Source organism: Peromyscus eremicus, chromosome 13 (assembly GCF_949786415.1).
Source record: "Peromyscus eremicus chromosome 13, PerEre_H2_v1, whole genome shotgun sequence".
In the NCBI taxonomy this organism is placed as follows: domain Eukaryota; kingdom Metazoa; phylum Chordata; class Mammalia; order Rodentia; family Cricetidae; genus Peromyscus; species Peromyscus eremicus.
This window is the reverse complement of record NC_081429.1, coordinates 26,584,251-26,608,468: the sequence shown is the minus strand read 5'-3', so window position 1 is coordinate 26,608,468 and position 24,218 is coordinate 26,584,251. Positions and strand designations below refer to the sequence as shown.

At 36.9% G+C, this 24,218-nt stretch overlaps 1 protein-coding gene across 1 annotated transcript in view; it reads left to right on the top strand.

The window, feature by feature from the left end:
* Positions 1–24,218, top strand: part of Smchd1 (structural maintenance of chromosomes flexible hinge domain containing 1) — a 138,979-nt gene that overhangs the window by 26,683 nt on the left and 88,078 nt on the right. Inside the window, exons 6-15 of the mRNA XM_059278617.1 lie at positions 1,179–1,293; positions 1,395–1,514; positions 7,509–7,675; positions 9,742–9,832; positions 10,434–10,644; positions 14,145–14,265; positions 19,394–19,577; positions 21,127–21,321; positions 23,092–23,205; positions 23,860–23,966. Coding sequence (XP_059134600.1) covers positions 1,179–1,293; positions 1,395–1,514; positions 7,509–7,675; positions 9,742–9,832; positions 10,434–10,644; positions 14,145–14,265; positions 19,394–19,577; positions 21,127–21,321; positions 23,092–23,205; positions 23,860–23,966 — 1,425 coding nt within the window. The remainder of the gene's footprint in view (positions 1–1,178; positions 1,294–1,394; positions 1,515–7,508; positions 7,676–9,741; positions 9,833–10,433; positions 10,645–14,144; positions 14,266–19,393; positions 19,578–21,126; positions 21,322–23,091; positions 23,206–23,859; positions 23,967–24,218) is intronic.

The window sequence follows — 24,218 nt, the reverse complement described above, 5'->3', positions numbered from 1 at the left end:
CAGATTCTGTACCACTAAGCTGCTTTGTTTTTCAAACTATATAAGTTCAACTTGTCTACAAGTTTATAGATTTATTCTGCTACCAATTCAAATCTGTTCATGATTCAGCCACTTACGTGAATTTTTCATTTTAGTTATTCTGTCCAAATGCAAATTGTGGATTTAAAAATTTTTTTATTGATATATTTGGTAGAACACTTCTTTTTTTAAAGATTTTTATTTATTATGTATACAGTGTCCTGCCTACATATATGCCTGCATGCCAGAAGAGGGTGCCAGATCTCATCATACATAGTTGTGAGCCACCATGTGGTTGCGGGAAATTAAACTCAAGGACCTCTAAAAGAGCAGTCAGTACTCTTAACTTCTGAGCCATCTCTTGAGCCTGCTTAGTGGAACACTTTTATACTTAATGGTTATGGTTTCTGTTATTTGAACATGAAATATAGGTTGTTTAAATTTTTATCTAGTAAGTAACTTCTGTGACAGTATTATGATTTTTTAAAAGATTTATTTATGTGTATTTATATGCATGTATGTTCTTGTACCGTTTGCATGCCTGATGGCCATGAAGAACAGAAGAGAACATTAAGTCTCCTGGAACTGGAGTTACAGATAATTGTGAGCCACTATGTGGGTGCTGGAAACTGAACCCCAATCCTGAAAGAGTAGCCAATGCTTTTAACCACTGAGCCATCTTTTCAGCTCTAATGATGGATTTATTAACTGCTCTTTTTTCTGTCAGGGACCATATTTTAAAATTTGTTTGTCTTATAATTTTTTTTTTTTTTTTTTGAGAACTAGAAAATTTAAATAGCTTGTCATTCTGTGTTACCACTGAAGTCTGCTCACTTAAGTTTGGTGATCAGCTTATTTTACATTTCCTGAAAAGAAACCATAAGTCTTCCTTTGCTGAGGGTTTCTGTGGGTATAATGGAAACCCCTGCCCCAGAGATCAGTCTCAGGGCTTTGCAGATGCTAGGCAAATGCTGTAATCCTGAATTACATTCCTAGCCTAGAATGCACTTTGTGGTTTTGGTAGGGGTTTTGGTGAGTGGTAGGTTCTAAGACAGGATTTTATTATATGTCCCATGCTGTTCTCTAACTTAGGATGCTTTTCCCTCTATTTCTCAAGTAGATTGTTCTAAAGGTCTGATTAATACAGTGTTTTCTTTTAGTGATCATTCAGGCTATGTTCGGCCAGTACCAGTACCACGCAGTTTGAACAGTGATATTTCCTATTTTGGTGTTGGAGGCAAACAGGCTGTTTTCTTTGTTGGGCAATCAGCCAGAGTAAGTGAAAATTTTTCCTGTAAGTGAAAACTGATAAAAGTATTTTGGGATTGACAAACTTAACTAGTAGGAGTTACTGTATCTTTTAAATTGTTTGACAGATGATAAGCAAACCTGCAGACTCCCAGGATGTTCATGAGCTTGTGCTTTCTAAAGAAGATTTTGAGAAAAAGGAAAAAAATAAAGAGGCAATATATAGTGGATACATTAGAAACAGAAAGGTACAGTACATTTTACAGCTCAAAATTACACATTTATTGCTTTGACCACATGATGGGACAGAACATTTTCTGAGTTATTACTGAGATGTCAATGTTTTAAAAACTTGAAAGTAGTAAGAGATTTTCAAAATGAGTTATTTTCATATTTTCGTTTAGAAAGTAGCAAACTTATCATTTATGTGGGTTTTTTTTTTAAGCTAAAACTTTTCTCATAAACTAACTTAAGCAACTTTCTGTAAATTACTTAAAAAGTTTCAGACCTTGGTTGGAATTTACGCTAAAATTTTTTTTGACGTTTTATTAATTTATTTTGTGTGTGTAGGGTGGGGGGGGGGACGCGCGTGTGCGTGGGGGGGCGCTCGTGTGCGTGAGTGCGTGTATGTGCCATAGTGCACACGGTCAGAGGACAGCATGAAGGAGTGTGTCCCAGGGATCCAATTCACATCATCAGGTTGGTGTCAAGTGCCTTGGTAGACTGAGCTATCTCTCTGGCCTAGAATATAAATTTTAAAATCTTTGCTATGAAGTAATATAATAGAAACCAAGTAGGAAAATAGTGTTTGAGATAATGTAATTTGAGGAAATTGAGATTTTGTTACAACTATGCCCTCACACTTGTGTATATCCCCTCCATATATACATCTACACATGATAAAAATAAACCTCTAAGACACAAATAACTATTTAAAAATGTCTTTCTTATTTGAAGATGTGCATAATGTTATGGGAAAGCAAATAAAATACTCCCAAGTATCAGAGAAAGGTACTGATAACATTTTGGTAAGTTTCTTTACAGTCCGCTGTTTAAAAATATGTATACTTAGAGCTTTGATACCACATTTCCTACATCAACCTCTTGAGTATTCCTCATTTGGAAAGTGTTTTTGTATACAATACATTTTAAAAAGAATATGAGTTGTCTACATGTATGTATATATACTACATGTGTGTCTGGTAACTGAGACCAGAAGGGGGTGTGTAAATAGCTTTATAATATTTCTATTGCTGGTTATACTGTTATTTTATTTGAGCATTTAGTATATTTGAAAAGTTTCCCTATAATTATACGTACAGTGTTTGGTTATCTTTGTGTAACATTTTTTCCAAATTGCACATATTTTTTCTCTACAGATTGTTAGAATTTGAATAGCTGTGATGAATTTGAATTTTTAATCTTTTCATGATATGTTACAATTTTTTTGGTCTGAGAAATGAGACTCAGAAATTATATATATTTTCAATAATTTTGCATTGGAATACCTACCTGATCAGTTCCTTATTTTGTTGTTGTTGTTTGTGCCCTCCTTAGGCTCATACTGAATATTTGGTACTCAATTGGTAGAACTGTTTGGAAAAGGGTAGGGGTCTTGTTGGAGGAGGTGTGTCACTGAGGGTTAGGTATGGGGTTTCAAAAGCCCATGCCAATTTCTGGTTAGCTGTTTCTGCCTGCTACTTGTAGATCAAGATGTAAGCTCTAAGCTACTGTACCAGCACCATGCCTGCTTGCTTGATGCCATGTTCCCCACGATGATGGTCATGGACCCTACCACCTTCTGAAACCATGGGCTCCAATAAATGCTTTCTTTCATAAGTTGCCATGGCCATGGTGTTTTATCATAGCAATAATAACCAAGCAGGGAGTGGTGGTGCACACTTTTAATCCTAGAACTTGGGAGGCAGAGGCCAGCCTGGTCTACAGAGTAAGTTCCAGGACAGCCAAGGTTACAGAGAGAAACCCTGTCTCAACCACCCCCACCCCCAAAAAAAAAACTGAGACAGAAGTTGGTACCTATGATTATGGTATTGCTATGACAGACCTGACTACGCTGTGGTTTGTTTGTTTTTGATACAAATACAGAACTGTATTTGTTGTAATGTACATATATTTCGACTTCTATTTGAAATATTTTGTATATTGATACAAATGTAATATTATATCTGTCATACTGTATATATGTTCTACCTCTGTTTTGGATATTTTATATATTGATACATATTTAGGATTGTTGTCATATTGCATATTGCACTATATATTTCTACCTCTGTTTAAGTTTTGTTTATTGTCACAATTTTGAGATCATTGTCCTTTTGCTGCACATTTGTTTACAGACTGTTTACCTTGTTTATATGAAGCCTTTGTCCTTAGGTTATTTAGGTAGATAAGACTTACAGATTCATAGTCACCCATACTTGTCATCTCTAGAGTTAATGTTACTTAGCTTGTCTAGATTTACAGATACATAGGTCAGATGGATAGGTAATCTTTAAACAGTTCACAGACCTAGAGAATATGGCATTTAAATAACTTAGAATTCTGCTGACAGGAGACACAGTTGCTCTGAGCCCAAGAGAATGTTGGGCTTTTAAGACACTCCGTTTGGAGGTTTGTCTTCTTCCTGGCGCAAAATGGCCTGCTGGGCAAAGAACTGCTCTTGCATGGACTGCTTAACACTGTGTTATATAAACTGGACATGCAGGACCCATAGAAAAATGACCACTAAATTTTGCCAAAACAAGGTGAGATTGTCCTTCAGGTTCCTGCTTCGCAGAGGAGACTGCCAAATATTCTACAGGACACAGGGAGATGCGACTAAAAAACTCTAGGCCTATGGGCTGAAGAAGGATGCCCCAACGTTGCAAAGGAACTTTGGGTGACTGTCCAGGGAGCCAGCTGTCTCTGTCATTTTAGATTTTTGGAAGTTGCTTACAATGTACTTCCTGTTTACTTAGGTAATATTATATCCTTCTGGGGTCTTTGATGTAGTTGAAGACTAAATGTAATATAAATTTTCTTGGTTATGATAAAAGATAAATTAGATATAAAACCTTAGACTCACAAATATATGATAGAATATTTTCTTTAATTTTGCCAAATACAAATAGACTAGATATTATAACTGTAATTCCTGCTTGATAACTGTTTTATTGTATGTAATTTTACTATGTTAAAGTTAAAACCTTCCTTTTTGATTAGACATAAAAGGGGAAGTACTGTGGGATGTCTTTGTATGCTGTGAATATGTATTGCTCTGATTAGCTGATAAAGCTGCATTGGCCTATGGCAAGGTGGCTTAGAGGCAGGTGGGAAATCCAAGCAGATATATGGAGAGAGGAAAGGAGAGGAGGGGGGAGATGCCTAGCTGCTGCCCAAGCAAGACACCAGCAGATAGTTAACGCCGTGGCCATGTGGCAAAACATAGATGAATAGAAATGGGTTAATTTAAGATGAAAGAGCTACCTAGCAAGAAGCCTGCCATAAGCCATACAGTTTATAAATAATATTAAGCCTCTTAGTGATTATTTTATAAGCGGCTGTGGTACCGTGGGCCCAGGCAGGACTGGAGAAATCTTCCGGCTACATTTGTTTGTCTGTTTGAAAAATGTGGAAGATTTTTAGGACATTGGACTAAAAAAGCAGTTGAATGCTGTAAGCAGGGCTTAAAGGACCATCCTTGTTTGAGCTTGGAAATCAGTATTGCTTAGAGAAAGCCCAGCTCAAGAGATTTTATAGGGGAACACTATTAGCAACTGGGCTAGATAGAGACCATTCTTGTGACATTTTGGCAAGGATTGTGGCTGCTTTATGCCCCTGTTCTAAGAATCTGCCTGAGGCTAAATTGAAATATTTGGAATAGTTTCCTTACAGAGATTCCAAGAGAGCCTAATATTTGCTCTGTCTTGTATGTATTAGTTATCACTCTTATGCTGATCTAGAGTAAAACAGAGCAAGAAATACAGAATGTAACAGTTTGAGGGGAGAAATAGCACTAGGAAATTTAATGCTGGACCCTTGGTTTGTACTGAAATAGATAGGAGAAATGGAATAAAGGGAGTCCTACCCTCAGGATGAGACTCTAACAACTAATCCAGCATTTTGTGAAAGACCTTAGAGACTTGAAATGGGATTAAAATTCATTTTACATTATGATGTGGCTACAAGCTGTGGGGGCCTGGGAATAAAATGCACTGGTTTGAATGGGAGTGCCCTCCTAGGTTCATATATTTGAATGCTTGATCCCCAGTTGGTAGAACTGTTGGGGAAGGATAAGGAGGTGTAGCCTTGTTGGAGGAGGTGTGTCATGGAGGGTGGGCTTTGAGATTTTAAAAGCCCAAGGCATTTCCAGTTAGCTCTCTCTTTGCATCATGCTTGTGGAACAGGTGTAAGCTCTCAGCTACTTCTCAGTGCTGTACCTGCCTATGTGCTGCCATGCTCCCCACCATGATGTTCATGGACTCTACTAAGTAATCTCTGGAACCTTAACCCCCCACCCCAAACTAAATGCTTTCTTTTCTAAGTTGTTGTGGTCATGTTGTCCCTTTACAGCAATAGAGAGTAAACAAGACAGTTTGCTCCTGTATTTGTTTTTTGCTTGCTTGGCTGAGCCAGGGCCTCCTCACATGTTAGTTTAGGTTGGTCTGGTACTCATTATATAGTCCAAGCTACGCTTGAACTCAGTCTCCAAGAGTGTCAGGATTGCAGACATGCTGCATGTATTGTCTGCTGTTTTGTTGAATGTCTTTTCTATTGCTGTGAGACAATATGCTGACAAAAGCAATTTAATCAAGACTGAGTTTATTTTGACTCACCATTCTAGACTAAAGTTCATCCAACTAGGGAGGTCATTGGGAGGCAAGAGCATTCTTGGTCCAGATATAGAGGCAGAGGAATGCTAGCCTCAGCTCTCTTTATATATACAGTTTAGGATCCTTGCCTTAAGATGGGTCTTCTAACACTAATTAACCCAATCAAGAGAATCCCTCACAGATATTCCCATAGGCTAACCTTAATCAAGATAATTCCTCATAGGTGTGCTTGGCTAGCTTGCCTCTAGGGAGTCTAGATGCTTTCAAGTTTACAACATCACTGCTTTTTGCTCTTTTTCCTCCAGTGCTAAGGATCAAACCCAGAGCTCTTTCATCTGAGCAAACATTTCATGGGTACCAGTGGTACTTGCTTACCTTCCTTCCTTCCTTCTTTCCTTCCTTCCTTCCTTCCTTCCTTTCTTTCTTTCTTTTTTAATAATTCTTTTCTAAAAAGATTTATTTTTTACTTATAATTTTATTGTGCGGGGGCTGTGTTTGTGCATGGGCATGCAGTTACACACATAGACCAGAGGAAGCATCTGATCCCCTGGAACTCGAGTTGTCAATGGTAACCATAAGTCACCTGATGTAGGTGCTGGGAACTGAACAGATTGCTCTCTTTCTGCCATATCATCCCTTGTGCTCCCTTTGAACAGTTCTTTGCAGGTATTTCAGTTGAACTCTTCTTGACTTGCTAGTGATTTTCAGAATGTGGGTGGATTTGAGGCTCTTTGTAGGGAGCAGATGAAGTCCTAAGTAGATGTGTGGGGTTGACATGAGCCTCAGACCTGTGGGAAAATGGCAGTGCTTTCCCTAAAGGTTAGGTTCATGGAAATGGCAGCATCCCTTCTTGATCTGAGTATGTGCAGAAAATCTCCATTGTAGCTTCCTCCCTCCAATGATAGTGGCTTGAAGACTGCTCCCCTACAGAGATAGTTCCTTTGCAGAAAATGCTCCTACCAATTGTCTGTTTCCTTGTTCAAGTGTATCTAATAACACCCCCTCCCTGTTCAACTGTATATTATAATACCCCCTTTCGGTTCAACTTTATAATACCCCCTGTTCAACTAACTGTATATAATAAGCTTCTGGGGTACTGTTGCTTTTCCCTCAGCCCAGTGTACTGATCTCAGCTTCTCTGTGTGTCTGTGTGTTTATCCCTTTTTCATTCCCAGCCTTGACCGGTCTGGAGCTGTCTGTAAGCCTAGGCTAGATTCAGATTCAGAGATCAGCCTGCCTTTGCCTCCCAAGGGTTGAGATTAGATGCATGTACTACCATACCCATACCATACTCAGCATTAAAGATTGTTTTTGAAACATTAAAAATAAAATTTCTGAATCACCTTAAAACTTAAATATGATTATAATTATAGATGAATTAATCTGTTGTGTATGTATTCACCTTTTTAGCCAGCTGATTCTGTTCACATTACAAATGATGATGAAAGATTCCTACACAATCTTATTGTAGAGGAGAAAGAGAAAGACAGCTTTACTACTGTGGTTATTACAGGAGTGCAACCAGAACATATACAGTACTTGAAAAATTATTTCCATCTTTGGACACGACAGTTAACGTAAGTAATTTGGTTCAAGAAATGTTCCTGCTTACTTTTTTTGTTGTTGTTTTGTTTTGTTTTTGAAACAGGATCTTGCTATGTACCCCAGCTGACCTGGAACCCTTCCCATTTTCTTCCTTCCTGACTTCCAAGTATTAGCATTATAGGCATGGGACTCCACGCCTGACTTACAATTTACCCATTGTCTCCTACTTAAAGACAGAAAATAATTAGAGATGTATTGAAGTCTCTTTGGTCCAGTTTTCTTCACATTGGTACATTGTGCACTGTTCTGATGTTGATTTTTAAAGGGTTATTCATTCACTCATTCAAAAATGAAATAGATTGCTTCGTATATTGAACATTAATTTTGAAGCACAGGTTTTTTGACACGTGCTGCAGAGTGAAGAACAACTGGAGAGTTAATCATGCTCCAGTGCGGTTTTCAGTCACACTGTTTGCTTCTTCCCACAGGTGTAATGTAAACTTCCATACTATAGTTCTGGATTCTTGTTTCCCCACTGTAATCTTTTGATTCATGCCTATGTCTATATCTTCAGTGTCTACAAGAATATCTACTACATAGTAATAAATGCTTGACAGATTAACACATTTAGCCCAGTGAAATAAGAAATGCACAAGCATTCCTTAAAATGTTCCATGTTAATAATTAATAATAAATACTAAAATATCATTGTATTATTCCAATAAATCCTGATTGTATATATCTCATTCACGAAATCAGAAGATTTACTTAAGTTTTTCCTGTATCTCTAAATATTTACTCTTAGTAGATTATTTACACAGTTTTCATTTAGTCTGGAATACTGACTCTTTTTAAATGGGTATATCTTCACAAAATTAATAATTAAAAATCATCCAATATTTACTCCAAAGACTTTTGTACTTAAGTCTTTATTATATACACGTACATATTAACAGAGTGTACATTTTTGTTTTTTATAGGAAATAAAATTGACTCTTAGGAATACCATTTTTTTCTTGAAATTTCTGTTTATTGCCTGACATATTTATATAAGAAATTTGGATTTTCACCGGGCGGCAGTGGCGTACACCTTTAATCCCAGCACTCAGGAGGCAGAGCCAGGCGGATCTCTGTGAGTTCGAGGCCAGCCTGGTCTAGAGCGAGATCCAGGATAGGCACCAAAACTACACAGAGAAAACCCTGTCTCAAAAAGACAAACAAACAAACAAAAAAACAAGAAAAAAAAAAGGAAATTGGATTTTCTTTTCTAAGTATATAGTAGCTACCCTTTATGATTTCTTCCTACTGAAGAAATTGTGTATACAAAATAAAGAATAATATATCCTTTTTTGTTCTTTAATTTATTTTATTCAGAATAGACAATCATTAAAGTATGGTCTTAAGCATTGACGATTTTGAAGAAAAATACAATGTTTTAGTGGTTTCTTTTATGTTAATATTATTTTGAAGAGTAGCTAGGGTGATAAGTGTTCCCTCTGCCTTTCTCCCTTCCTCTTTCCCACCTTCTCTTTCGTTAGAGTTAGATTCTCACTGTGTATCTCAGCTGGCCTGGAACTTGCAATCCTCATACCTCTGCCTGTCAGTCCTGGGATTACAGGTGTGTACTACCATGCCTGGCAAACCTAATTTTTTTTTTTTTAATTTATGAGAAGAAATTCTGTAAATTTCTACTTGAGGAATAATCAGAGAAATATTTTAATTTTGTTTAGCCTTTATTTAAAAAATAAGGCAGCAAAGATTTCTAGTGACTTTTGATGGAGTTTTGTTGAATTTATTAACTTCTTAAAATGTTGTTATAGATCAATTGTGTATCTGAATCTGTAAATGGAAATGTAATGCTTTGATTTCAGAGATTATTTTACCATTGGAATATTGTTTTAAAAAATGCTGGAGTGCATGGCTAGATAGCGTAGCTTAATGGTAGATGGTCCCTTAAGCATGTGTGAGACTTTAGCATTTCATCTCCAATGATCAAGTGCTTAGCTAGGAAGTGTATTCAATTGTGGGAAAATATTTCTTTTGAAGATGTGAACTATGGTTCTGTGTTAATAAATTATAATGTTATTCTTCACTTTAGGCATATTTATCATTACTATATTCATGGACCAAAAGGAAATGAAATAAATACAGCTAAAGAAGTTGGACCTTCCAATAATATTGATATTGAAGTAAGCCAAAATTCCACCTTAGGATATCCCAAATGATACTGAATAACAAAAGTTAGTCAGTAATTAGACAAATTTGCTCTCCTTGTTTTTTCATCAAATTTTTTTGGTTGTTTGAATACCTAATGAAGAGATGGTTCTTAGATGTATTTTTGTAGCCTTGGATATGGCCCTTGGTTTCCTTTTTATTCACTTTTCTGTGGATATGAGAATTGTGGTTGATATAATACTTTTGAAAGCAAGGAGAGAGAGGGATATATCTGTTCATGGCATCTTATTTGTTCTTGAAAGTCTTGTGGTGCACAGAACATTTTAATACTGGGTTCTGCATTTCCTTGTCTAAACACTGAGGAATCTCATGTAAAATGTCCTTAAATGTAATATGCTTATGACTTATCTGTCCTTCAGTGCTGATTTACTCCTTTCTATTTTATTATTGTGTAGTCTTTACTGAGTTTTGATCCATGCATAAATATATATAATTTGTTAACTGGATGATTACTTTACAAATGAATATAGTCTTGCCTATTCTGTGGTTGGAGCTTGGCTGTGAAAAGTAAAGTTACCATAGAATTTAATTATTTCTATTTTATTTTTATTTTAGATTTCTTTGTTTGAAAAAGGAAAGACACCTAAGATTGTCAACCTAAGGGAAATAAAAGATGACATGCAGACATTGTATATAAACACAGCATCTGATAGTTTTGAGTTCAAGGCTCATGTTGAAGGAGATGGTGTGGTTGAAGGGGTTATCCGGTATCACCCCTTCTTATATGATAGAGAAACTTACCCTGATGATCCATGCTTTCCATCAAGTATGTGAATCTGATCTGTTATCTGAAAATAGAACGTTGTGATTTATGATAGTATTCTCTAAATGATTTCTAGTTGGGCTAGTAAGACTAGATAAAAGTTCTAACAGTTTTTCTTTATGTATTGTTAGTGTTTATAATTTTTATAACTCCTGGTAGTCTTTTGTTTTAAAAATATATTTATGAACTATCAGCATTTACCTCATATACCTGTTTTACTTTTTTTTTTTTCACAGTTTCATACATTTATACAAATACTTAATTTTTGTGTATCTTTAATTCCAGGTTAGAAAAAAGCACTTGACTTTCAGAAACTTTTAATTTCTGAGAGAGTTCAATTTTTATGTGTATGCATGGTATTCCTGAATGTGTTCCCCACAGTATCTATCTTTTATGTGTAGTTATTAAATTTTTATATTCGTACAATCACATTTACTCCTGTTTTCTATTGTACTTTTTGTCTTTTGTTTTGTTTTATTTTAAATTTATTTATTTTATGTATGCAAGTGACCTGTCTTCATGCACACCAGAAGAGGGAATCAGATCCCATAACAGATGGTTGTGAGCCACCCTGTGGGTGCTGGGAATTGAACTTAAGTCCTCTGGAAGAGCAGCCAATGCTCTTAACCACTGAACCATTTCTCTAGCCTTGTCTTACTTTTATAAAGCTTTTTATACCTTAAGTTTTTGTTTTTGTTGTTTTTTTAATGATCCTGTAGGGTTTGGCCTTTTTTTGGTTGTTATTTTATATGTACTATATCTATGTAATATGTCTTTGTGTGTGTGTGTGTGTGTGTGTGTGTATGTGTGCGCTAAGATAGGTATTTAACTTAATATTTTCCATATAATGTTCATTTACTTAAAGCAACAAAAACAATATCCAGTGAGTTTATTGGCAATTGAGTTGAAAAAATTTATATTTGATACAGGGTCTGACCTATAACTAGGAAACAATTGTGTTACCTTCTCTGTTGAAATTACAGCATGTACCACCATGCTGAGCTTGTGTTGAAATAATATAATACTTTAATTATCCTTAGTTTTCTGACCCACATCCTATCTTTGTCATTCTTCTATTTTGTTATTTTAGACAAACCACTCCCTATTTTGTGTTGACATACGTAAAATGAGTTTGTTTGTTTCAGTGATTATGAGGGTTAAATGAGAAACTGAGGCTGGGTGTGGTGGTGTAGTCTATAATCCAACACTTGTGAGGCTGAACTAGAAGGAATGTTCATAGCCAGCATGGACTACATGACAAGACTGTTTTGAAAAGAGAGGGAGGGAGGGAGGGAGGGATAGAGAGAAAGCAGGGAAATTACGGTCAGTCCTTAGAATAGTGCTCTATAAGGGGCTGGAGAGATGGCTGAGAGGTTAACAGCACTGGCTGCTCTTCCAGAGGTCCTGAGTTCAATTCCAAGCAACCACATGGTGGCTCACAACCATCTGTTATGGGATCTGATTCCCTCTTCTGGAATGCAGACATACATGCAGACAGCACTCATACATTAACAAAATACATAAATAAAATGAAGAAAAAAATAAAGAATAGTGCTCAGCCATGATGTAGTACCTCTGCAAGCAGTGCCTGTTACTCAGTGGTTTTATCTCCTGTGAGTCTCTGATCCCCACCAAACTTGCTATGTCTGAGGTTTTGTTTTGTTTTTATTTTGTAATCTTCTAGACAGAGTAATACAGTTCTTCAAGTGATGATGATGATCAGGGAAATTCTTTTAAGACCAAAGTGGCTTGGCTTGATTGAAACTTTCTTACAAGGGCATTTTGGGAGGTGAAGGCTTTATTAATTTAGGTAGATTACTTAATGCCAGTATGTGCTAATATATCAGAAACATAGTGCTTAATTTATCTGGGTATTTAAGAATGTATTCATAAAAAGCACAATACTGTTGATGATTGTACTAATTTATTCTTGATGTATGGTAGAGTGTCATTTCCTGTTTGTCTGAATCCAGCCTTTGGAAACATCATAGTTTATATAAAGTTAAATTGAGTACTCTTGACTAATTTGTGTAAAATAGATGAACTTGCTGCTATTTGACACTGTAGAGTTTCACGTAAGCATTGCTAGCTGTTTTGTTTTGTTTTGGTTTTCCAAGACAAGGTTTCTCTGTCTAACAGCCTTGGCTGTCTTGGAACTCCCTCTGTAGACCATGCTGGCCTCAAATTCAGAGAGGAGAGAGAAGGCCTGCCCACCTCTGCCTCCCGAGTGCTGGGGTTAAAGGCGTGCTCTGCCGCCACCGCCGCCGCCGCCGCCGCCGCCGCCGCCGCGCCGCACCGTGTGGTGCTAGCTTTATAAAATCGCCGCAGTTGCCGGGCGGTGGTGGCGCACGCCTTTAATCCCAGCACTCGGGAGGCAGAGCCAGGCGGATCTCTGTGAGTTCGAGGCCAGCCTGGACTACCAAGTGAGTTCCAGTAAAGGCGCAAAGCTACACAGAGAAACCCTGTCTCGAAAAACCAAAAAAAAAAAAAAAAAACCAAAAAAATTGCCGCAGTTGTGGTTCAGGTGCAGATTTCAAGAGCCTGTTTGTGGAGAAGAGGAAGTCTCTGTAGGAAAAAAAACCTTTTTTTGATGTTTAATTTAAAAAAAAAAAAATGAGAACTAACTTTAAAAGCCAGCATGGTGGCACATGCTTTTTGTTTTGTTTTTGTTTGTTTGTTCGAGACAAGTTTCTCTGTGTAGTTTTGGTGCCTGTCCTGGATTTTACTCTGTAGACCAGGCTGGCCTTAAACTCAGAGATCCGCCTGGCTCTGTCTCCTGAGTGCTGGGATTAAAAGTGTGTGCCACCGCCGCCCAGCTCAGATCCTATGAGATACCCTTTCCATGTAAGCATGTCTTTTTTTTTTTTTAAGATTTATTTATTTACTTATTTATTTATTTATTTATTATGTATACAATGTTCTGCCTGCATGTATGCCTGCAGGCCAGAAGAGGGCACCAGATCTCATTATAGATGGTTGTGAGCCACCATGTGGTTGCTGGGAATTAAACTCAGGACCTCTGGAAGAGCAGCCAGTGTTCTTAACCTCTGAGCTATCTCTCCAGCCCACAGTGGCACATGCTTTTAATCCCAGCATTTAGGTGCCAGAGGCAGGTGGGTTTCTGAGTTGATGCTGGCCTCGTCTCCGTAGTGAATTTCAGGACAGCCAGGGCTACATAGAAAATCCCTGTCAAAATAAACTGAAACAAACAAACAATTAACAACAGTAAAGAAAAGAAAAGAAAGAAATAGCTTTAAAGATCATAGTCTTGTCAGCTAGTGTGATACTCCTACTTCATAATAGATAGTATGTAGGTAATCATTTATATTAACTATGAACTCCTAAATCTTTTTAACTAAAAATTTTCTGTTGCGATTCGAATGACTGTATGTGGTATTTCTCTGAAGCAACTTTAATATGCCCTTATAGAAATTGATGTCACAGTAGTAAAAAATGGTCCTGCTTTATGGACATGAAAATGTTGTCTTACCCTTTTGCTATAGAATTAAGAGATGAAGAAGATGATGATGATTGCTTCATTCTTGATAAAGCAGCGAGAGGGAAGAGACCTATTTTTGAGTGCTTTTGGAATGGACGGTTAATACCATATACATCAGTTGAAGAGTAAGTTTTCATTGTTGTGGATTACATTTTTTAACCTAACCTTTTTTAATTGAAAATATTTTTTTTAATATATTGTATTCTGATTACAGTTACTTCTTCCCCAATTCCTCCCAGATCCTCCCACCTGCCTGAATCCACATCCTTTCTTGCTCTTTCTCTTATTAGAAAACAAGCAGGCATCTAAAAAAAAAAAAAGAAAGAAAGAAAAAAAAAATCAGGTAAAATTAAAAACAAACCTGAACAGAGCAAAACAATGAGTAGGAAAAGAGATAACCAAAGAAAAGACACAAAAAACACATATAGGCACATAGACACACATATTCACACACACACACACACACACACACACACACACACACACACACACAGAAATCACATAAAAAACAAAGCCAGAAACCATAATTATATATATGTATATATATATGTATATATATGTATATATATATACACACACACATATACATATATATGCATATTTATATGCAGAAGACCTGTAAGGTCAACAAACATTTTTGTAAATGCCTACACAAAGCATAATGAGACAAAACAAAACCAAAAAACCTCTGAACTCCAAAAATACCATTGAGTTCATTCTGTGTTGGCCATCTGCTGCTTGGCTTGGGGCCTGCTCTTAAGTATGGTTTGTATACCCAGTGAGACTCTGTTGGGGAAAGCTGATTTTTTCTTTACAAATGGTTATTAATTAGAGATAACTTCTGGGTTAAGATGAGGGCGTGTGTCCACTTCCCCCTCTCAGCACCGGGACCCCATCTAGCTTTCACCTGAGGATGCATGCTGCCATGGTCTCTGTGAGTTCAGGTGTGTGTCAGTCCTACTGTGTCTAGAAGGCATTGGTGTCTTCCATTCCTTCTGGCTCTTAACTCCTTCCACACCCTCTTTTGAAGAGTTCCCTGAGCCCTGAGGTGTTGTAGGTTGTTGTTTGGCTCTTTTGGGGGGTCCACCACCCAGCTCAAATAAATCACACACAGAGGCTTATTCTTACTTATGAATGCCCAGCCTTAGCTTGGCTTAGTTTCTAGCCAGCTTTCTTTAAATTAACCAGTCTATCTTTTGCCTCTGGGCTTTTCCTGTTCTTTAACTTCTGTAAATCTTACTCTTACTCTGTGGCTTGCTGTGTAGCTGGGTGGCTGGCCCCTGGAGTCCTCCTCCTCTGGCTGCTCGATCTTCTCTCTTTCCAGATTTCTCTCTATATATATTCTCTCTGCCTGCCAGACCCACCTATCCTTTCTCCTGCCTTGCTATTGGCCAGTTCCTTATTAGATCATCAGGTGTTTTAGACAGGCACAGTAACACAGTCTCACAGAGTTAAAAAAGTGCAACACAAACAAAAATACCACACCTTAAAATATTCTACTACACTGAGGGGAGGGATTTGTTGGAGACATCCCATTTAGGACTGAGCGTCCCAGGGTCCTTTCCTCTTTGCAAACTGTCCAGTTGTAGATCTCGGTATTTGTTTCCATCTACTGTAGGAGGAAAGCAGCTCTGCTGGCTGAGCATGGCACTGATCTAAGAGTTCAGCAGAATGTACTTAGGAGTCATTTTATTGCTGTGTTCCTTTAGCAGAACAGTAGTGTTTGGTCTTTGCTTAGATCCATGACCTGTCTAGTCTCAGGTTCTAGGCCACATGAGCTGCATAAAGCATGGATTCCATCTCATGGAGTGGGCCTTAAATCCACCAGAGAGTGGTTGGCTGCTGCTGCTGCAACTGGTGTGCTCCTGTTGCACCGGCATGTCTTCTGGGCAAGTCACCCTTGTAGATTAGAGGGTTTGTAACAGGGTCGGTGTGGACCTTTCTCCTCTGGCAGTGTGCAGAGTACCTTCTGGTACCAGAGCACTCCTCAGTGGAGGTGAAGGCTCTAGGTGTGCACCAGCTTGACTTCTCTGTGTTCAGTGAGTTATGTAGATGTTATCTCCAGCAGTAGGGCCTTACCATCAGTTTCTGGAAAGCAACCAATAGCCTTGGCAATAGCCTAGGTACTTTGGGGGTTTCCGTTGGACCCCTTTAGCTAACTTAATTTCATGTAACCTATTCCTGGCACTGGAGGTTTATTTCATGGCTAGAGATATCTAGTTGGTACTCTCTCTCCCTGTTTGGTGATTCCATTTAGATTTCTTTTGTATATGTATATATTTTAAGATGCTTTTACTATAATAAGTTTCCATATGGCCCCTCAAATGGCTCTTAGTTTTAACTGTCTCTCCCTGTATTTCCTCCCTTATCTCCCTCTTTCTTTCCCCTCTCCATTTAATCCTCCTGCTCTAGGTCTCACCACCCCATCCATCCCCAACTGTCTATTTTGTTTCCCCTTCCTAGGGAGATTCCCTGCCTCTACTCACTTAATCTATACCTAACCTCTGTGGTTATCCAGATTATAGCTGGTTATTGAAGAATTTGCCACCACCACCCTCTGTAGTACAGTTTTAAATAAGGGGTGGTGATACACCCATCAATTATTTTTATCATTCCACTCTGAAATCTAAGGATTGTTTTAGCTGTCCTGATTTTTTGGTGTTTCCATATGAAGTTGAAAATTGCCCTTTCAAGATCTGTGAAGAATTGTGTTGGAGTTTTGATGGGAAATGCATCTGTAGATTGCTCTTGAATGGCCTTTTTTGTTTTTGTTTGTTTGTTTGTTTTCTATATTAATCTACTGATCCATGACCATGGACAATCTTTCCAGTCTTCTGATAGCTTCATCAATTTCTGTCTTTAATGTCTTCAAGTTTTTATCATACAAGTCTTTTACTTGCTTAGAGATACCCCAATATATTTTATATTTTTTGAAGCTATTGTAAAAGGTTTTGTTTCTCCGATTGCTTTCTTGGTCCATTTGTGATTTGTATATAGGAGGTCTACTCATTTTTGAGAGTTAATTTTTTATTCAGCTACTTTGCTGAAAATGTTTATCAGTTGTGGGAATTCCCCAGTGGAATTGTAAAAAATGATTTATTTTTATTTTGTGTGCATTGGTGTTTTGCCCACATGTATGACTGACTATATGAGAGTGTCAGATCCCCTGGAACTGGAGTTGCAGACAGTTATAAGCCATTATGTGGGTGCTAGGAATTGAACCCAGGTTCTCTGGAAGAGCAGCCAGTGTTCTTAACTGCTGAGCTATCTCTCCAACCTCACCCCTCCCCAGTGGAATATTTCAAGTCACTTGCATAAACTATCATATCATCTGCAAATAAAGATACTTTGACTTCTTCCTTGATCTCCTTCAGTGTCTTAATTGCTCTAGCTAAGATTACTTTAAGTACTATATTGACTATAGTACTTTTCTTTTTTGTTCCTGATTTTAGTAGAATTACTTTTAGTTTCTCTCCATTTAAGTTGATGTTGGCTATGGCTTGCAGTAACTTGCCTTTATTATGTTTAGTTATGTCCCTTGTATCCCAATCTCTCCAGGAATTTCATCATGAAGGGTGATAGATTTTTGTCAAAGGCTTTTTTGGTATCCAGTGAGATAATCATTGTTGTTTTCTTTTAATTTATTCATGTGGTAGATTACATTTACTCATTTTCATATGTTAAGCCATCCCTGCATCTTTGGGATGAAGCCTACTTGATCATGGTGGATTATCTTTTTGAATGTTCTTGGATTTGGTTTGAAAGTATTTTGTTGAGTATTTTTGCATCTATGTTCATAAGGGAAATTTGTCCGTAATTCTCTTTCATTGTTGAATATGTCATTTGGGTATCAGGATAACTGTGACCTCATAAAATGAATTGGGAAGTGTTCCTTCTGCTTCCATTTTGTGGAATACTTTTAGGAGTATTGACATTGACTCTTCTTTGAAAGTCTGGTAGAATTCTGCGCTAAAACTTTCTGGCCCTGGACTTTCTTTGGTTGGGAGACTTATAATTACTGTTTCTGTTTCACTAGCTATTTAAATTGTTTATCTGATCTTCATTTAACTTTGGTAAGTAGTACCTATTGAGAAAATGATCCATTTCTTTTAGATTTTTTTCCAATTTGATGGGAGTACGGGTTTTTAAATACGCTCTTACAATTTTGTGAATTTCCTGAGTGTCTGTCTTGGCCCATTTTTCATTCAATAGTGAGTTGTTCAATTTCCATGAGTTTGTAAACTTTGTGTTTCTCTTGTTGTTGATATCCAGCTTTAATCTATGGTGGTCTTATAGGATTCCTGATTTTTCCATTTTCTTGTATCTTTTGGGACTTGTTTGTTTCCAAGTATGTGGTCAGTTTTGGACAAAGTTCCATGAGGTGCAGAGAAGAAGGTATATTCTTTTGTGTTTGGGTGAAATGTTTTGCAAATATCTCTTAGGTCCATTTGGTTTATGATATCAGTTAGTTCCAGCCTTTCTCTGTATAGTTTTTGTCTGGATAACCTGACTCTTGGTAAGGGTGAAGTCTCCCACTATCAGTGTGTGAGGTCAGTATGTGACTTTAGCTGTAGCAGTGCTTCTTTTATGAACTTGGGTGCCTTCATGTTTGGTGCATAGATGTTAAGAATTGAAATGTCCTCTTGGTGAATTTTTCCATTGAGTATGTAGTGCCCTTCCCTACCTCTTCTCGTTAGTTTTGATTTGAAATCTATTTTTGTCAGATATTAATATGGCTATACCAGCTTGTTTCTTAGGTCCTTTTTCTTGGAATATCTTTTTCTATCCTTTTACCCTGAGGTGATGTCTATCCTTGATGTTAAGGTGTGTTTGTTTGTTTGTTTCTTTTTTTTAAGGTAAGTTTCTTGGATGCAGCAGAAGGATGGATCTTTGTATCCATTCTTTTAGTTTGTGTCTTCTTATTGGGAAATGAGACATTGATGTTGAGAGGGATCAGTGATCAGTGTTTATTGATTCCTGTTATTTGTTGTTATGTTGTGGGGTTTTTCCCTCTCTTTGATTTGTTGGTCTGGGATTATTTATTTCTTGGGTGTAGTAACCTCTTCAGGCTGAGATTTTCTTTCTAGAGCCTTCTATAGAGTTGTATCTGTAAATACTCATTAAATTTGGTTTTATAATGCAGTGTGTTCCTTTCTCTATTTGTTGTGTTTGAACGTTTTGCTGGATATAGTAGTCTGGGCTGGCATCTTTAACCTACTCTTTTTACTGACCAATAATGTTGTTCTGTTCCAGCTTTGACTGGTGTGCTCCTCCTAAGAAGAGAGGGCTTGCCCCAATTGAGTGCTTTAATAGAATATCTGGTGCATTATTCACTAATGACAGATTTCAGGTCAGCACAAATAAACTGACATTTATGGATCTTGAGCTGAAATTGAAAGATAAGAACACCCTTTTTACACGAATTTTAAATGGACAGGTATGCCTTTTAAGTTTCAAGCTTTAAATATTAGCCAATGATCTCTCTTAAATTAAACCAAATGTATACGTTAAGTAGGTTTTTACTAATATTTTATATATTTACTAATATATTTTACTAATATTTAATATTTAGATTCATTTACTCAAAAGACTTCTGTGTTTGTTTAAATACTCAATGTTTGTTGAAATAACATTTAAATATTTTGTGTTTGTGTGTGTATGCAAGTACACATGTGCATGAAGGCTGAAGGAAGGAATCAACTCCCATAGAGCTAGACTTATAAGCAATGACCCACCCAAAGAGCAGCAAGTGTACTTAATAGCTATGTTTTTCTCTCCAGCCAGTTTAACCAGATTTGAATATTATATAATATATATGTGCAATATTACATAGTACTCCATCAGTGTGTGTAACCTTTATGCTTTGATACATCAGTTAAGTTTTTTTTCTAAGACTTTGGTGATTTAATTTTTTTTTGGGGGGGTTAATTGTTCATCACACTAAAAAAATTTTAAGTTGGTTAAACTGTGTTTGTATAAAATTTACCTGCCTGCCTTTATTAACACCCCCCAACCTCCCCAAAGAGAAAATCCCATGTATGGCAGGCCTACCTCAAACCTTTTATAGCCTAACCTGGCCTTGAACTCTTGATCCTCTCTGGTTCTCCTGCCTCTTAACTCCCAAGTGCTGGAATTACATGCATATGCCGCCATGCCCACTTTATTAGATCTTAGTATCGAGACTTTAGTATCATCTCCACTTAATACGAATATGTAAAATTGTGTTTCATGGGAACTGAACATTAACTACTCTATTAGGCTTTAATAATTTTTTGTTTGTTCTTGCACATGTTCATGTGCATGCATGTACCAGGCAGGGCATGCATGTAGAGGTCAGAGGACAACTTGCTAGAGTCCGTTATCTCCTTCCATTATGTGAATTTTAGAGACGGAACTTGGGTTTTCAGGCTTGGTGGCAAGTGTCTGTACCGGTTGAGCCACCTCCCTACCCCTTAACTATGCAATTTTGTCTTGCTTTGTAAGGTACCAAAGGGGGGGGGTATAATTATGGAATACTTTTGGCTCAAAGGTGATTTGAGATTGATCAGTATTAAAATGGATGCACTGGTAATGAAATAAAATGATTCCATTGGGTAGAAAATTTTGAAAGTTCAGTAGGACTAATTGTGTACTTTCATAACTACACACCTCAGAATCATTTCCTTTGCACTACTCTTGCAATAAAGTAATGCTTAGCTGCCAAAAGTACATCACATAACAGTTTTACAGTCTTTCATTCTTGTAAGTTATTTTAAATTTTGCTCCATTTTTCTGTATAACTATGGCATAAAGAATGTCATAAGGAAAACATGCCTTAATTTTATGAAATCCCCTAAATTTGTATAGGAAAAGATCTGGCAAGATATTTTAATGTTCATCTAGGTTTCTGACATGTGACGTGTGAAAGGAAAAGGAAATAAGTGACATTTCTAAGGCTATTTTTGTTTATCAATAACTATTTCATAGAACATTTTAATGTTTTACAGGAGCAGAGAATGAAAATTGACAGAGAATTTGCTTTATGGCTGAAGGACTGTCATGAAAAGTATGACAAACAAATAAAATTTACACTTTTTAAAGGAGTAATTACCCGTCCAGATCTTCCCTCTAAAAAGCAAGGCCCCTGGGCAACATACTCAGCAATAGAGTGGGATGGAAAAATATACAAAGCAGGTCAGCTGGTAAGTTCGGCTTATGTTCAAATTAAGTTCTTAGTAGAATTGCCAACTAGTTTAGGTGTATTAGAGTTTGTCAACTACAAAAATGCTTATGTTAGTTTCTATGGAACCTGTAAAGAATGAACAAGAAACCAATTTTAATATACAATTTATGATGTCTTAATCTTGTTTATTGCCAAAGGCTCCATGAGCAAAGTATTATTTCTTCTTGAATTAACTTTACTCACTCGGAGTGACAATGTTGTATTAATGTGTTGTAAAGTAATTTTTGATGTTAGTTTTTTAGTTGATTTTTGTTGTTGAACAATATTTTCTGATTTTAAATGTAAACATAGCAGAGATTGAAAGTGCTTTGATCTTAGAATATTCTAACCTAAAAATGGAAACAATAAAAGCATAAGTAAAATGATAATTTGAACGAGAAGAGAATCGTAAGGAGAGGAGAGAATTTTCTGAAGTTGGATGATGTTAGGATTTGGAAGAAGAGAGCAAACCTTAACATACTTTGGGTTAAAAAGTAGCATTTGGAGCTGGAGAGGTGGCTCAGAGGTTAAGAGCACTGGCTGCTCTTCCAGAGGTCCTGAGTTCAATTCCCAGCAACCACACGGTGGCTCACAACCATCAATAGTGAGATCTGGTACCCTCTTCTGGCACACAGGCATACTGTACACATAATAAACAAACAAACAAACCTTAAAAAAAAAAAAAAAAAGTAAGCCGGGCGGTGGTGGCGCACGCCTGTAATCCCAGCACTCTGGAGGCAGAGGCAGGCGGATCTCTGTGAGTTTGAGGCCAGCCTGGTCTACAGAGCTAGTCCAGGACAGGCTCCAAAGCTACAGAGAAACCCTGTCTCGAAAAACCAAAAAAAAAAACCAAAACCAAAAACAAACAAACAAAAAAACGCAAAAAAGTAGCATTCAAATTAACCTCAAGCAGACGAAGCTTGGATATACTCAACAGTTGCAAATTAGAAAGACATGCCTTCCCTCCATGACTCTGAGGGGTGCCATCATATAATTAAAGCCCTAGAAGGAACAAGGATTGCTAAGGAATCTGAGGCCTGGGGCGTTTATGACATTTATACCAGGACAGAAGGGAGCTGATGTCTAGACAGGAAGGCTATCTAGTGCGATGAAGGGAACTAGGAGAACTAGAGTGTCAGGAAGCCAAATGAGGAGTTACAAGTCAGTTTGTCAACTGCTCCATGGACTTGAGTAAATGCTTTATAGATTATCTGAGCATGGACATACATAAATAATCAGTTCTGAAAAATAGAAAACATTAAGTTGGTTGGTTTTTCCTGCTACGACATGTACATATGAATCAAAATAATTGATAGTGGTTTTTGATTATTTTAAATTTCTGAAGCTATTGATACTACCTTTTCAAGGAAAGACATGGATTTTGAATGACACAATGTCACTGTGTTGGACTGAGCAATCCAGTGCTCAACTCCAAGTGCCAGGAATTATAAATAGGCCCATCACACCTGACTCATAAACAAGTCTTGAGCTAATGTATTTGATGGGAATGTTAACTTGTCAAAGTCTAGAAACACATGCTTAACTATGACATATCTGAATGGAGAAGCTCCTGTCTTAACACAGATTTGCCAGCAATAAGTGCTAAGCCTCACACATCTTACTTGCGTCATTGGTTTGAAGTCATTGTTAATGAATATTTTTCACATGCATAACAGTTACATAAAGTAGTTATTATTAAACCTGTTTTCTCTTAGAAAATATTAACCTGAGTATTTATGCTAAATATTAGGTCAAGACAATCAAGACACTTCCTCTCTTTTATGGAAGCATAGTAAGATTTTTCCTTTATGGTGATCATGATGGCGAAGTATATGCTACAGGAGGTGAAGTTCAGATCGCAATGGTAAGAAAGCAAGTGACTGATAAAGTCTCTTGGCACCACCTTTATGTAAATATGGCAATAAAGATAATGGTATTTGGAAATTGGCTTGCATTTTTTCCTGTTGAATGAAGTGATGTCAGCTTAGTTTTCTGTTCCATGTTTAATGTTTGTATGTTTTACATATATTTATATATTTTATTAGTATAATAGTGCCTTTTATAAAAGGCAAATTTTCACTATGTTCACAGACGAGTAATATCACTGGACAGAATTCTGTTCTAAGAATAAGTATCCGAGATTAAAATAAGTTTTTTTCCCCTTAGCTTGTTTCTTGTTATTTGGGTTTTATTAGGATTATGTAGATTAAATTTAAAAAAATGAAAATAGTTACTAGAGGTAAAATTGGAGAACTGATTCTAAGGTCTAAGAGTTGTCCTCCGACCTCAAACGTGTGCCCATGTACATACTCGATACACATACGCAGTAATAATAATTTTTAAAGTTAGATTCTTAAGAGTGAAAATAGTTAAGTGTAAGAATAGTTACTCGCATTTGTATACTTAATTAGGATAAAATTGATGTCTTTGAAGGAAATACATGGATTGGTTTGTTTATTAACTAAGCAACTTAATTTAAATTGTTATCTTTGTAATGTTGGTATAAATTCTTATTCAGGAACCCCAGGCGCTGTATGATGAAATAAAAACTGTACCCATTGCAAAGCTGGATAGGACAGTTGCTGAGAAAACAATTAAAAAATATGTAGAAGATGAAATGGCAAAGTAAGTCAAATTTCAAGAAATAAGGCTAAACAAAATTAAGAATTGGGGTTGGGCACAGTGGCACCTGTGGGGGACGGAGGCAGGCGGATCTCTGTAGTTAAAGGGTAGCCTAGCCTACATGGCCAGTTCCAGGCCGGCCAGACCTACATAATGATACCCTGTCTCAAAGGGGGGATATATACTTGAATATATACTATATAGTGCAATATATAATATATAGTATAATTTTTGAATATATAAAGTACAGTTTTG